Below are 13,300 nucleotides of genomic sequence, written 5' to 3' on the forward strand. Positions count from 1 at the left end.
GAAAATGGGCTTACGTACTCCTATTATTGTTTGGTTCACTCAAAATTTAATGCGAAATTCATGAACTAAAAAAATTATGTTTTCTGAAATTAAAAAAATTGGAATTGGAATACGTATTCCAATTTCACTTATTTAGGTGGAATAGAAAATGCTCATTTTTGGGCCAAAATTAGAATATGTATTCCAATTTTATTCCTATTCCTATTCCAATTTGGTGCATCCAAATAGAGAATTCAAAATTTTAAGAATATACACATGCCTATTTCGCTTATATTCCTATTGCCAAATAGACCCTTAAATTATTAAAAAAAAAGACATTGTTGATTTACAAGTTCCTTGTAGATAATTTATAGAGCATAAAAGTAGGGATGAGAGGGAGGAAAGAAGGTTAAAATTTTATATTAAATTAAATATTTAAGAAAAGTTATTCCAAATTCATTTAAATATAAAAGGGAAAAGACAACTAGAAGAACTCTTTATATAATCATTCTATAGTCATAATAAAATATTTGAATTGTTAATCTTTTTATTGATTAAATTTTACAAATACAAATTCAAATATAGAAATTACTAAATTTTTGATATAATTTCTTTAATTTTCAAAAGCGTAAAATCTTAAATAAAAAAATTCATAATCTTCTCTAATAAAATTTAATAAATAAACAATTATAAATAAAATAAATCTCATATATTTATATTAAATTATTACTATTAAATATTTATATAAATATTCAAGATTATACTCAATAATTGAAAATGTAAAATATAAAATACTAAAAATAAAATAAAACAAGATTTAAAAATATTAAGATTTAAATTTTATCTCTCGCCCAACAAAGATATGTCATGTCATTATATAATTACTATTTAATCTTCATGTTTAAAATAGTTTTTAAAATGAATTGAATGTTCCATAAATGAAGTTTTTTGAAAAGATGACAAATGCTATAATTAATACATAAAAAGTGGAGTGTAAAATTTTTTATGAAGAAAATTAATTTTATACCTTCCTATTATTGCTCTAAGTCAATCAAAAGGAGATAAATTATTTTGTTTAAATCATTTAAATAGATGGAAAACATAAAACTATAGTTTATAGAAATATCTTTTTTTTAAATTACTTTGATTAGTTATTTAAAAATTACTACTATTACATCTAATAAATAAACCATAAAAGAATAATTATATATTCTATATAAGATAATATCAACAAGAATTATTGATGAATAATAAAATATTGATTTTCAAATTATTTTAATAAAGAATTTTATGTGATCCAACTTTCCATTATTGTGTTTATCCTACTCTCCATGATACTCTTTGCATTATTGATGCCACTATCCATGTATCTATTGTCCTCTACATAGCCGACATCTAACTAAACTATTATCAACCTCTTTATAAATATATAGAGAGCAACTACATTGTAATTTCTTATGTAAACAAGAGATGAAAAGCATCAGAGTTCTTGCTATATGTGTCATGATTATAGTATTGTAGAGTGTGGCAATAAAGGGTTGAGATGAAGGAATAAACTTTTTAATTTGAAAGAATGCAAAATGTATTAGAACAACATTCTTTATATCTTTTGATGTTTTAAAGGTTGAACTATCTTTAAACTATATTAAAATTAAATGTAATTGTACATAGAACTTAAGCACTAAAGATAGTGGAGAAACATAGACAATTACATTTTGCATTAATGTTTGTAGTTGAATGCGAGTAGATAAGTTATAGCTCTTACCATATGCAAAATTATTTCTTTATGTCATTAGAATTTTAACATCAACGCCTTTACAAAAAAAGTTACAACAAGCTCTAAAATTGGTTAAGAGGACTGGATAATAAATGATATTATATGGTGTGGTCAACATAATACAAGGTTTACTTTTCATAGTGTAATGAATTTGTGTTAGGAAGGCTTTTGTAGAATAAATAAACAACAAAAATATTGATTTTTTTATTATTAAAAACAAGAAAAATGGGTAATACTTTTGGTCTACTTTGAAATTTATCACAATCAATTGTGGTTTCTTAAAATAAGCTACTATACTTTATACATATACAAAGAGAAGAAACTTAGAGCATTATAAATGTCTAATGACACAATTTAATTTAAAAAATGAGTAAATCTAAAATCTATCATAGAAAACTCAAAAGTGTATAAGAATTTTAAAACAAAATAGAATTCTTTAACTTCAAGAGTTTGGAGACTAGAAAGCATCTTCATAAGGACTCAAGAAATGTTGTTCAAATTCACTAAAAAAATCATGCATACATTACAAGGAAACATATTTTTTGCATTGTTGGTTTTTCCATGAGAAGTCTTGAGATAATAAATAAAACTTCTACAATATTGGTTTGAATGCAATTATAAAGTTGTCATAAATGTGTTGTAATGTGTTGTGAACAAATGGATCATTGAGATCTTGTGCAAGGTTAAACAATACCAACTAAAACCCTGACAAAAGCATAAGCATGTTATAACTAAATTTCTACATATAGAAAAGATATTTACAATTTAAATTTCTTATTCTTTGTGTCTTGGAGTTAGTACAATAAATTTTGTTTTGTTTTTAGTGTGTTTGCAATGTAAGAAATTAGAAACCAATTGTTTATCCTAAAAGAATGAATTATACAATTAAAAAATTAGAAAAATTAAAAATTATGAAATAAAAATAATTTTTTTACAAATATTTAACATCAAATAATTCTTTATTAAAAAGCTACAATTAATTGTCATCTTTATACACTATTTTTATTTATTGAAAAAATATTTAATCAACAACTTCATACTAAAAAATAATATAAGATATTTTAAATTTTAAATACATAAACAATAAACATAATTATACATACAATAACTACCATTTAAAAATATTCGTAATATTATTTAGTTTCTAGTATTTAAAATTCTTTGTTACATTATTTAGTTTTTATTACTTTTAATTCTTTTAAAAAATAATATACTAAGGACAAAATAAATCAAAATTTAATGAGTTAGTACATTCTGTTATTATTAATTTGACTAATGGTAAAGTAAAGTGTGGTGTAACATATCTTTTATAATAATTATATTATTTGGACAATTAATACAAAAAGTTAGAATTTTAAATTTTCATTGATTTTTAATTTTAAAAATTAAATTTCTCCAATACTATTTAGTAGGACTCAATAAGATTTCAATTAAATACTATTCTTTAAATTAAAATAAAAAATAAAAAAAGGTCCAAACTTTATAAAGAATTAAAATTGTGAAATTCTCGAAATGATAAAATAAATGTAGTGTCAAAAGATATTTTTAATTATATTAATTGCGCAATTAATGCTAAAAGTTAGAGCTTAAAATTTTTCTTCAATTTTTTTGTTTGAAAAAATAATTTTTTCCACTATTATTAGTGAGAGCCAATAATTTCAGTTAAATGACTTTTTTACATTTCAAAAAATAATAAACATGCTCAAACTTTAGAAAAAACGTAGAACTAAAAAAATACTTGAATCTTATTGATTAAAGTAATATATTTTATAGTTTTTAATTGCATCTATTCCTGCCTAATAATAAATTTTAAAAATTGGTCTTGGCAAGAGGATTACCCTTTTTTTTCAAACGTGGCATCAGAACTACCAAAGATCTCTTTTCCAGAGTCACTATGAGTTTCAGGACTTGGGAAGACATGCAGGTTCAATAACACCTTGTCCGTGCAAATCGGTAGACTTTTGACGTATTGCTTTCCTCCATCCCTATACATTTGGTGCACAAGGTAGGAATTCAGTCTGGTCGTCCTTGGTGGCATGACTGGAAGTGGTATCCTGACACTCCATTTGCCAACTACAAGCCCAATAAGGGATACCGATGGCTTTCGCCCCATCTTCCGATGGTAGACACGCTCAACAAGAGATGGCATTTGCAATCTTTGCTCTCTCAATGGTGAAAACGCTTTGATACCATCTGGTGCACTATTATTGAGCCCAAGATCGCCCACTTTGCTTTGTGCCTTGCCTTCCAAGGTCTTCCCCTCAGGCCTCGGCTCAAGTACTTTGGGGTTCTTGATCCCAGGTGCCCCTTCTATGGTCAACCTGAGTCCTTTCTGCATATTTTCTAGTTTTGTCAATGTACGCAGAATTACTAGCACTAGATTCATGATTTTTTGAAGCCCTTTAGGCCCGAACCATTTTCATGGCACATGATCTTTCTAGGTGATTCCCCCATAATTCTTGGAAAGTACTCCTAGATCTGGCATACATTCAGGATGGAAATTTTGTTTACTCTGTGGAAAGATAGAAATGTTGTTTTATTCACATTTAGCTTTTTGGATGTTCACATTGCAATGTACACTAAAGCTTGTATTTGTAACAATGTTATTATGTAGATACAGGTGCAAGCTAACAAAGTTGCCCTGGAAGTTGCTCATCTGTAGGAGTTGCTCATCTGTAGGAGTTGCTCAACCACTGGGCCAATGCCCCTTGCACTGTGGCTCGAGTACCTCCAGATGCCTCGGCAGACAACTGGACACCTTGTGGTTGCCGCCAGCGGTGCCACTCGCACACTCTGCGCTTGCAGGCTTCCCGTCACCGCTCTCCCAATGGTGGGGCTGGTAGCTGGAGGCGCCGCTCTGCCTCCCCACCCTGTGGTGGCTCTGGCTGGTCCCTAGCTCCTCCTCCTAGCGCTCGTCAAGATAATGCTGGCAAATGGCCCCGCCTAGCGCTTGCAATCTCTCCTCTGCAGCTTGAGGTCAAAGATGCGGAGGCTACCACTGATCTCCCAGTTGTTGTTGCTCCCGATAACGGCTGGTCTGTGCCCAGCCCACCCCCAATCCCACCAATGATTGGGGTTTCAATGACAAAGATGATCCTCCCCCCTCGACTGCCACTGTTTTGGTAGCCTAAGGTTGCTATATATGTTTTTTTTTAATGAATAGTTGTTATTTCTGACTGATGCCGTGTGTTTAGATCCGGCTTAGACCGTTTGAACTCTCTCGCAGGGTGATTTTCGATCCCCCGACCCCTTTTTTGTGAATTGTATTCTAAGTATATTTTTTTAATAAAACAGGACTATTCATAAAAAAAATTAAAAACTGATCTTAGTAATAGGTTTTGTCAAATGTAAAGCCATCTAGCATTTCTGTCATCATTCTGTCTTCCGTAAACGTCAGTTCTCATTGCGCATATCACATGGCTTCATTGTCTTCCACCTACTCTACTCTTTTTTTGATCCTACTATAATCATTTTATTCGGCCATTTTCCCTCTGAATGTCACATTTTGTCATCAACTTCTCGGTCTTTTCTGTATCGTTCCAGATGCTTTCCGCGTTTCAGACGTCAATAAGACTCGGTATACCGACCATTCCGCGTTTGAGACGTCAATGAGATTCAGTATACCAACCATTCCGCGTTTCAGACGCCAATATCGCGTTTCGTAGATTGCATTCCCTTGGTTATTGCCCTCGCTCAAAATCCCCATCCGTCAAGACCGTCGTACTGTTTTTCTGTCATTCATTCTCTGTGTTCAATTGTTACAAAATCCTATGGCGTCTACTTCTGCTTCCTCTGGTCGTACACAGAGCGATCAACCTGCAACAACTTGTCAAGGAATGGCATCTTCTTCTTCTTCTTCTTCTTCTAGAAACTTGTTTTCATGCTGTCTTGATTGGGTTTCTGTCTTTCCTTCATGGCGTACTTCAATGGAATCCGATTCAGTGGCTTCTAATTCAGATATAACCACTGGCTGTAATCCAGAGAGTGAGGGTTTTCAAGAAACGACAGCGTCTGTATCTACTTCAGACATCTCTGGCTGCATGACACAGGATGAGGCTTTTCAAGAAATGGCTCCGTCAGCATCTTCTATGGGTAGATCCTCCAGACTCATCCAAAAGCCGCCTTATGATGTATTCATCAACCATCGAGGGCCAGATGTCAAGAAGACTTTGGCCACCAGAATCTATGATATCCTTGTTGCCATGAAGGTCACCACATTCTTAGATTCAAAGCAGTTGGAATATGGCGATTTCTTGCCTCAAACATTAGAAACAACGATCCGTGGTGCCACCCTTCATATTGCAATATTTTCACTGAGGTATGCAGAATCAGCTTGGTGTTTGGAGGAGCTCTCGTTAATGTTGAAAAGTGGCGCCAAAATTGTTCCTATTTTTTACCGTGTCGAGCCTAGAGATCTCAGATATGTAGCTCAAGGGAAAGGAAAGTTCGTTGCTGCCTTTAACAAGCATGAACAGAAAGGTAGATATAAGCCAGAAAAGCTCAATGACTGGAAAGATGCACTCTACAAGGTCTCTTTCTATACTGGCGAAATCATCCAGAATAATGAGTACGTACCCCTGCACGTAATTATACATTCATTTTTATATCAATGGAACTTAACTTTGACATAAACGCCTATTAGGATTTTGATTTTTCAATTTTTGCTTTTTTCAGTGATGAGATGAAGGTGTTGAAGAATATTGTGACTATTGTACTGAAACAAATAAGCAATGTGCCACTAGAAGTTGCAAAACATCCAGTAGGTCTGAGTGAAATAGTAAAAGATTTTGAAAAGTCGATCCAATTTGCTGATGGTGATCACGGTGTACAAATTGTGGGTATATGGGGCATGGGTGGGTCTGGCAAGACCACGCTTGCGAAAGAATTATACAACAAAAAATCTTCATCCATGGAGAAATCTAGTTTTATTTTTGATATTAGAGATGCTAAAGATGTGTTGCACAAAAAGCAAATTCAACTTCTTAAAGACTTTGATGTGATTGAAACATTTGATAGTGTAAACCAAGGCAAGGCAATTATAGGAAGGAATTTAAGATCCTATAAGGTGCTCATTTTCATGGACGATGTGGATCATGTCAATCAATTGGATGCTTTATTGTCTACAATAGGCAACCTTGGAAGGGGTAGTCTTATTATCGTTACAACACGGGAATATCAAGTTCTTACAACTTGGGGCATATCCTCAGTGTATAAAATGAGAGGTTTGGATCAATCATATGCTAAACAACTATTTTGTTGGCATGCTTTTTTGAAACCCTATCCCCTTAATGGTTTTGAGGAACTTGTTAAGAATTTTATAGATGCTTGTAATGGACTGCCCTTATCTTTGAAGGTATTTGGAGCACAACTATATGGGAATCCCTCGAAACAATTTTGGAAGTCTGTGTTTCATAAGATCTCAAGAATATTGCCTGAAGATATCAAAGAGAGACTTAAAATAAGTTATGACTCCCTTGACCATGAAGAGAAGGAGGCATTCCTTGATTGTGCTTGTTTTTTTATTAAAAGACAACACGATGTGGCAATTGAAGTCTGGGATGGATCAGGGTGGAGTGGTTTGTATACTTGGGAAAAACTTTTAAATAAGTGTTTGGTTGAACTTGATAATAACAACTCCATACGAATGCATGACCACTTGAGAGATCTAGGACGGGCAATTGCAAAAGATCATTCACCCTCTCGACTTTGGTCATCTCAACAGATTATTAATTATGGCAAACAAAAAGAGGTGAGGTTAATGATTTCTTTTATTGAAATATATATAATATTAAAAAACTATATTGTATATTTGAATTTTTTTCTTATACGGTCCTAATTCATTTTTCATTCTTGCATTTTCAGAGTGTACAAGACATTCGAGGAATAGAGATTACCTTATGCGAAAAGGAAAAACAGTTTTCATATAGAGTATGCTTTTCCAAACATTTTATTTCTTCCTCTAATTTTTATTTATTTTAAAATAATATTTTTATTTTGCAACCTTTTTCCCTAAATATCTTATTTTGTTCCATAGATAACAGTACTTCATTTCTCACCAATATAGGAAACCCGAGTTTGGAGAATAGTGGAGGAAACAATGAACTCAATCATTTGCTTCATCAACTCATATTATAATAATGGAAATTATGTGATGGTTAACCCGTTTACTGATAATTTGGAGATTGATAACAATAACTGAAACTAACAGATAATTAAGAAACTGTTTGACATTAACATAATTCAAGCATGACTTCTTCTCTAACAATAAGTTCATTAACTAGTGAGTTAGTTGAGTTTCGTGGTTGTTGCTGCAGGAGGCATTGATACCCTGTTTAGCAGAACCAAAGCTTTTAGTTATTAAAGGAGGTTATTTTAATCAAATAATCAGTGAAGTATCCATAAGGCCACTTTGGCTCTCGTGGTCCAATATTCGACAGAGAAATCTTCCTCCGCGAGTTTCACTGAAAAATTTGAGGGTTTTAGAAATATCTGGAGAGCGGCTGGAACATGACTTTGAAGAGCTGTGGGAGGCTGAGAGCGACGTAAGGAGTCTTCATTTTCTGCTCTATTAAGTTTATATTTCAATGTATTTATTAAAAGCAATATGTTAATTTACATTGGTCTGCTTGGAAATTTGTCACAGGCTCCTCTGCAGTTGAGAAAGTTGGTTATTTCTTCTTGTGAAAAATTCCAAAGACTTCCAAATTCAATTGGGTGTCTCAATGAGTTGAAAAAGATAGTAATTTATTGGTCCGATAATATCAGGAGCCTGCCAGAAAGTTTTTGCCGACTGCAACAATTGGAGCACCTTGAACTACGCATCTGTAAAATGTTATCATCCCTACCGTGCAGATTTGGGGATTTGACAAATCTACGGTATCTAGATTTGTCTGATTGCAGGGTCTTGAAGAATTTACCAGTTTCTTTTAGGAATTTGAGTCTCCTCCAACATCTCAATTTAATGGGATGTAGAGAGCTCATACTTGAGCCTGATGATTTTCAAAATATTACAAAGCTGGAGTTTTTGAGCCTTCGTGAATGCCAGCGATTGGAAGGGTTGCCTCGTCACATCACAAATCAGGCGTCCTTGAGGGAGCTCAATTTGAATGGTGTGAAGAGGTTAAGGGAGGTACCAATTGAAATCGGTCAACTAGGCAGGCTGCGAAAGATGAGGATAGGGAGTGCCCTTTTGATAAGTCTGCCAAACTCCCTTGGACGTTTGTCCCTTTTGACTCATCTTAGGATTTTCAAATGTCCCAAACTGGAATCTTTGCCAACCTCTCTTGGAGATTTGTCCTCTTTGACTAGTCTTACTATTCACAGTTGTCCCAAGATTACAAGATTACCGTTCTCTGTCGGGCGGCTTAGTCTGTTACAGGATTTAGACATATATGAGTGCCCAATCATCCAAGTAGATTTTGACGTGGCGTCTTCGTCGTCTACAATATCGAGCAACCTGAGGTGGGTGAAGATAGAGAGAACGGGAATGTGCAGGATTTCAATTTGTAAAGACCGTTACCCCCGCCTTGAGAGACTGGAGCTATTTGATAATGATGAATTAATGGAGGTCGAAGCAGTGCCAGTAAGCCTTGAATGTCTGCGTATAAGGGGAAGTCCAAACTTGGTCGTGATTCCGAGCTTTGCAGGACTAACTTCTCTCAGAGAATTGCAAGTGCGAGGCTGTGAGAAAATGAAAGGTTTGGAACATTACACAGGATTGGAGAAATTGAGTGTGGAGACCAGCGGGGAGGTGGTGGGTATAGAAAGTTTGGAGCAGATGCAGAAATTGAGGACACTGGAACTGAGAGCAAACAAGCCATCGGCTATTGTTAGTTGCATTCAAACAATAAAGGTAATATAATAAGTTTTGTACGAATAGAGTTTTTGATCATCTTCATGTGTAATCGGGCATTGACTGAGTGAATGTAATTGTGCGTGGAATGTGCAGAAATGGCCAGATGAGATGATAACAGTGTGTACGCGGGCGGTCCCTGATGCGGCCTCACTACTCCTTGACTCCTCAATACTCTCCTCGAATGTCTTTGTCGTGGACTCCTTGCGACTCAAGATGAATATTATTCCCCATGAATCTCCTTTCTCCGAAGAGATGAAATCGCTGTTCAGCAATTCGTCCATGAATGGCAATGCCATGATGGTCTGCTTTGTTATAAATTATGCTCATTCTTCACAAGTGCAAATTCAATTATTGCAGTATCCCGGTCATGCTGATATAACATCGATGTTTGTTAGCGAGGGTCGATGGGCAGTGATAGGCGTCTTCACGCGACGTTGCACATGGCTCACTGCAAGTCTTAATATCCACCTCATTGCAGGACGGCACGACGGCACGACGGCGGTGGGGGACGTTGAATTGGAGAGAAGTTTGGCTGTTGGGGGAGAAGAACAAAGACTGGTGGAGGCATTCTTGCCGCTTTTACAAAGCATTTCTAACTAATATTTCTATTATATTATTATTTTGTTTTGTTTTGTAAGTGGAAACTCTGGAGTTGGTTATCTTTCATATATTTTAGACTTAATATTAACACTACAATAGTTATTTCTAAGAAAAGAAAATATTTAAAAGTCATATGTCTTGTATAATAAAAATAAAAGTGATAGTTACAATTTTCATTTGGAAATGTGTTGGATAAACATTGAGGCATGGTCTACTATATAGTGCAAATCTTGACTATTTTCATGTTTTGATTTGAGAAGGTGATAAAACAGAACATGTTTTCGAATTATAAGAAGCCAAAATGGGGACTGACCCAAAAACACAAGAGCAACTGTCTGGAGATCAGTTGGTAATATCAACCATAAGAACTTTCAAAATTTCAAAAAACTAGCCATTCCAATAATCAATGGGCCCTTGGTCTATAGGTGAAGTTAATGGCTCACAAAGAGCCCATCAAGGATCGAGTCTTGCTAAGTGCAAGGCTCCGACATCATAAGGGATGAGATCGGGATCATGCCCCGGGTGGTTTTGACAACGTAGATGCCCCTCAGTCCTTGGCTCTAAGCCAAAGAGGTTTCAAGCACGAGTGGGCCCGTATTAGGTTCCTAAAAAGTCTATGTGGTGGCTTTCACTAGTTGGTAGCTCGCAGGCTTCATGCCTCACTGGGTTGCCTCACAAGTCTGAATCCTCCATCAAAAAGAAAAGAAAAAAAAAAAAACACCATAAGCATTGAGAGTCTTATTAATATACAAAATTATGGCCATCAAATAAGCATTGGACCTACCAAAATAGAACATGTTAACATGACTTAAACATTAGTCTTCTAGCATAGAGATGTACTAGATGTCAATGCAAATAAATAAGTAAACATAATATAATATTGAAATTCATCCTAAATAGATATGGCAAGCAAGAATTGAAATAAAGAAGTCATTGTCTCTACTTGTAACGAATAATACAAGAATGCACACCTACAAATGAAAAAAGTACTCCAATAAATTGATTCCAACCATGAAATTTCAAAACATATCTAGCTTATGCCTATAGATGCTACTAATTTTTTTCTATTTTCTTAATGTTTCTCTATGAACATTAGATAATGTTTCTCTTTGTACATTTGAATTCTTCTTCTTCTTCTAGAACTCGATTCACCTGATCATATTGTTGAGCACTTTGTCTACACCTCTAGCCTAAAGTGTTCAAATCTAAAATAATGTCTTCTTGCGTGTCTTAGAAACCAAGATTTGGCTAGAGAACTGGAAGCACATTCTCATGCGGCAATACCATCTTGCTTCATTATAGGCAACTAATTAATCTTTCTTGTTTTGGTCCCCAATAGAGTCGCCAAAAATGTGTTGGTAAACAGATTTGTCATTGTGAAGTTACTACTGAAATTGACCCTATTCACCTTATGAATAGTGAAAATCATGCCAATAGTTGGAGAGATTAAAATTTATGAATATGAGATTACAATCTTCCTCTATATTTAAGAGGGCCAACTCCCTCGTATGATGGGTCTATTTGATTTTTCAACATAAATGAATTAAAACTTTGAAAGATGGAGAGAAAGCTATTGATGGCGAATGCACCACACATCTTCACATCTTTATTGAATTAGCATAAACTAATAATAAGGAAAATCAAGAACTATGCTTGAAAATGATCATTATTACCATGTTGATTCATGATTCATAAACATTCACACAATATCTTGAAAACATTCACTATCGAAAGAATCAACAATTTTATGCTACAACAATCTAGATTTTAGAAAAAGGACCCAAACACATTTCTCATTTTATTTTCTTGCACCAAGAACATAAGAGAGATTTTCAATTTCAAAGACAATATCTATACATACTTTCCAAAAAAAATCTTCTCATCAAAATTTTAGCATAAGTGTTCCCTTATTGCAAAATCCAAAAAAGTCCCTTTACAAAGCTAAGATGATCGCTTATATAGACATCAAGGTTAAGAACTACTCCTCTATGGTTAATAACCACCATTCAATCACATGTTTTAGGAGAAGTTAATTAACCTTATAAAATTTGACCCAAAATGACAAAGATCATTTTTTACAAGATCTACTTGGAAGATCTGAAACTTGACAAAATTGTCAACCCACTAAGGTAATCAGAATTTGGATTATAATATCCAATGTCACCACTTTCAAATGTTTAAGGAGATGTTTATATACTACTACCAATACTTCCATGAAACACATTGCGAGGTAATGATGATGTTCCAAATTTAGCTTTTGACCAAACTTGTTCAGTTGGCATTGCCCCTACTTGAAGATAAAGTAGTAATGCACCCAAACTATTTACTCATAGAAGAAATCAACTCAATTTTCACTAAAACATCATCCGTTAAATTGAATTTTTGTATTGTACCTTCTTTAAATTTTCCCTCATTTTCACTCAAAAGGCATCATGATTGAACACGAAAGATAGATGCAACTCTATTTAAGAGCTCTTCCTTTAAGAATCAACTTACAATGCTACAAGTTTCAGACCTCTTCAAGACATGTTCATCACATGTTTCAAGATTGGGAATGTTCACAACTAATTTTGAGATCATTTAAAAGATCCACACGATACTCTAGCATTTTTGTTAGAACCAGATGATACTCACTTCTAATGACTTCCCAAATTATGTTCCCCTAAAGATTACCCTGCTCCCTTTCAAAATTTCAAAAAACTAGCCATGCCAATAACCAAAAAGGGAAAAAAAAAAAAAACACCATAAGCATTGAGAGTTTTATTAATATACAAAATGATGGCCATTAGATAAATATTGGCCCTACAAAAATAGAACATGTTAACATAACTTAAACAATAGTCTTCTAGCATAGAGATATGCAAGATGTCAATGCAAATAAATAAGTAAACATAATATAATATTGAAATGCATCCTAAATAGGTAAGGCAAGAAAGGATTGAAATAAAGAAGTCATTGTCTCTACTTGTGACCAATAATACAAAAATGTACACTTGCAAATGAAAAAAGTACTCCAATAAATTGATTCCAACCATGAAATTTCAAAACATATCTAGCTTATGCCTATAGATGCTACTAATTTTTTTCTA

General features: G+C 33.9%; 1 protein-coding gene across 1 annotated transcript; it reads left to right on the forward strand.

The window, feature by feature from the left end:
- The first annotated feature begins 5,256 nt into the window (after positions 1–5,256).
- LOC149528611 (uncharacterized) lies at positions 5,257–10,307 on the forward strand. Its single transcript, XM_089810124.1, has 6 exons — positions 5,257–6,323; positions 6,431–7,505; positions 7,619–7,684; positions 8,071–8,298; positions 8,400–9,608; positions 9,705–10,307. Exons 1-6 carry the CDS (start codon positions 5,527–5,529, stop codon positions 10,209–10,211), a joined length of 3,882 nt encoding a protein of 1,293 aa, XP_089666250.1. The 5' UTR covers positions 5,257–5,526; the 3' UTR covers positions 10,212–10,307.
- Positions 10,308–13,300: the final 2,993 nt, after the last annotated feature.

This window comes from Cupressus sempervirens, chromosome 11 (genome assembly GCF_028749045.1).
Source record: "Cupressus sempervirens isolate cs-2001-9-10 chromosome 11, ASM2874904v1, whole genome shotgun sequence".
NCBI lineage: Eukaryota > Viridiplantae > Streptophyta > Pinopsida > Cupressales > Cupressaceae > Cupressus > Cupressus sempervirens.

Bases quoted from the DNA above. Each gene is read 5' to 3' on its own strand.
- LOC149528611 (XM_089810124.1), top strand. From the start codon at position 5,527: ATGGCGTCTACTTCTGCTTCCTCTGGTCGTACACAGAGCGATCAACCT. The intron at 7,506-7,618 runs GTGAGGTTAATG...TTGCATTTTCAG, and splicing joins ATTATGGCAAACAAAAAGAG to AGTGTACAAGACATTCGAGG. The intron at 9,609-9,704 runs GTAATATAATAA...TGGAATGTGCAG, and splicing joins GTTGCATTCAAACAATAAAG to AAATGGCCAGATGAGATGAT.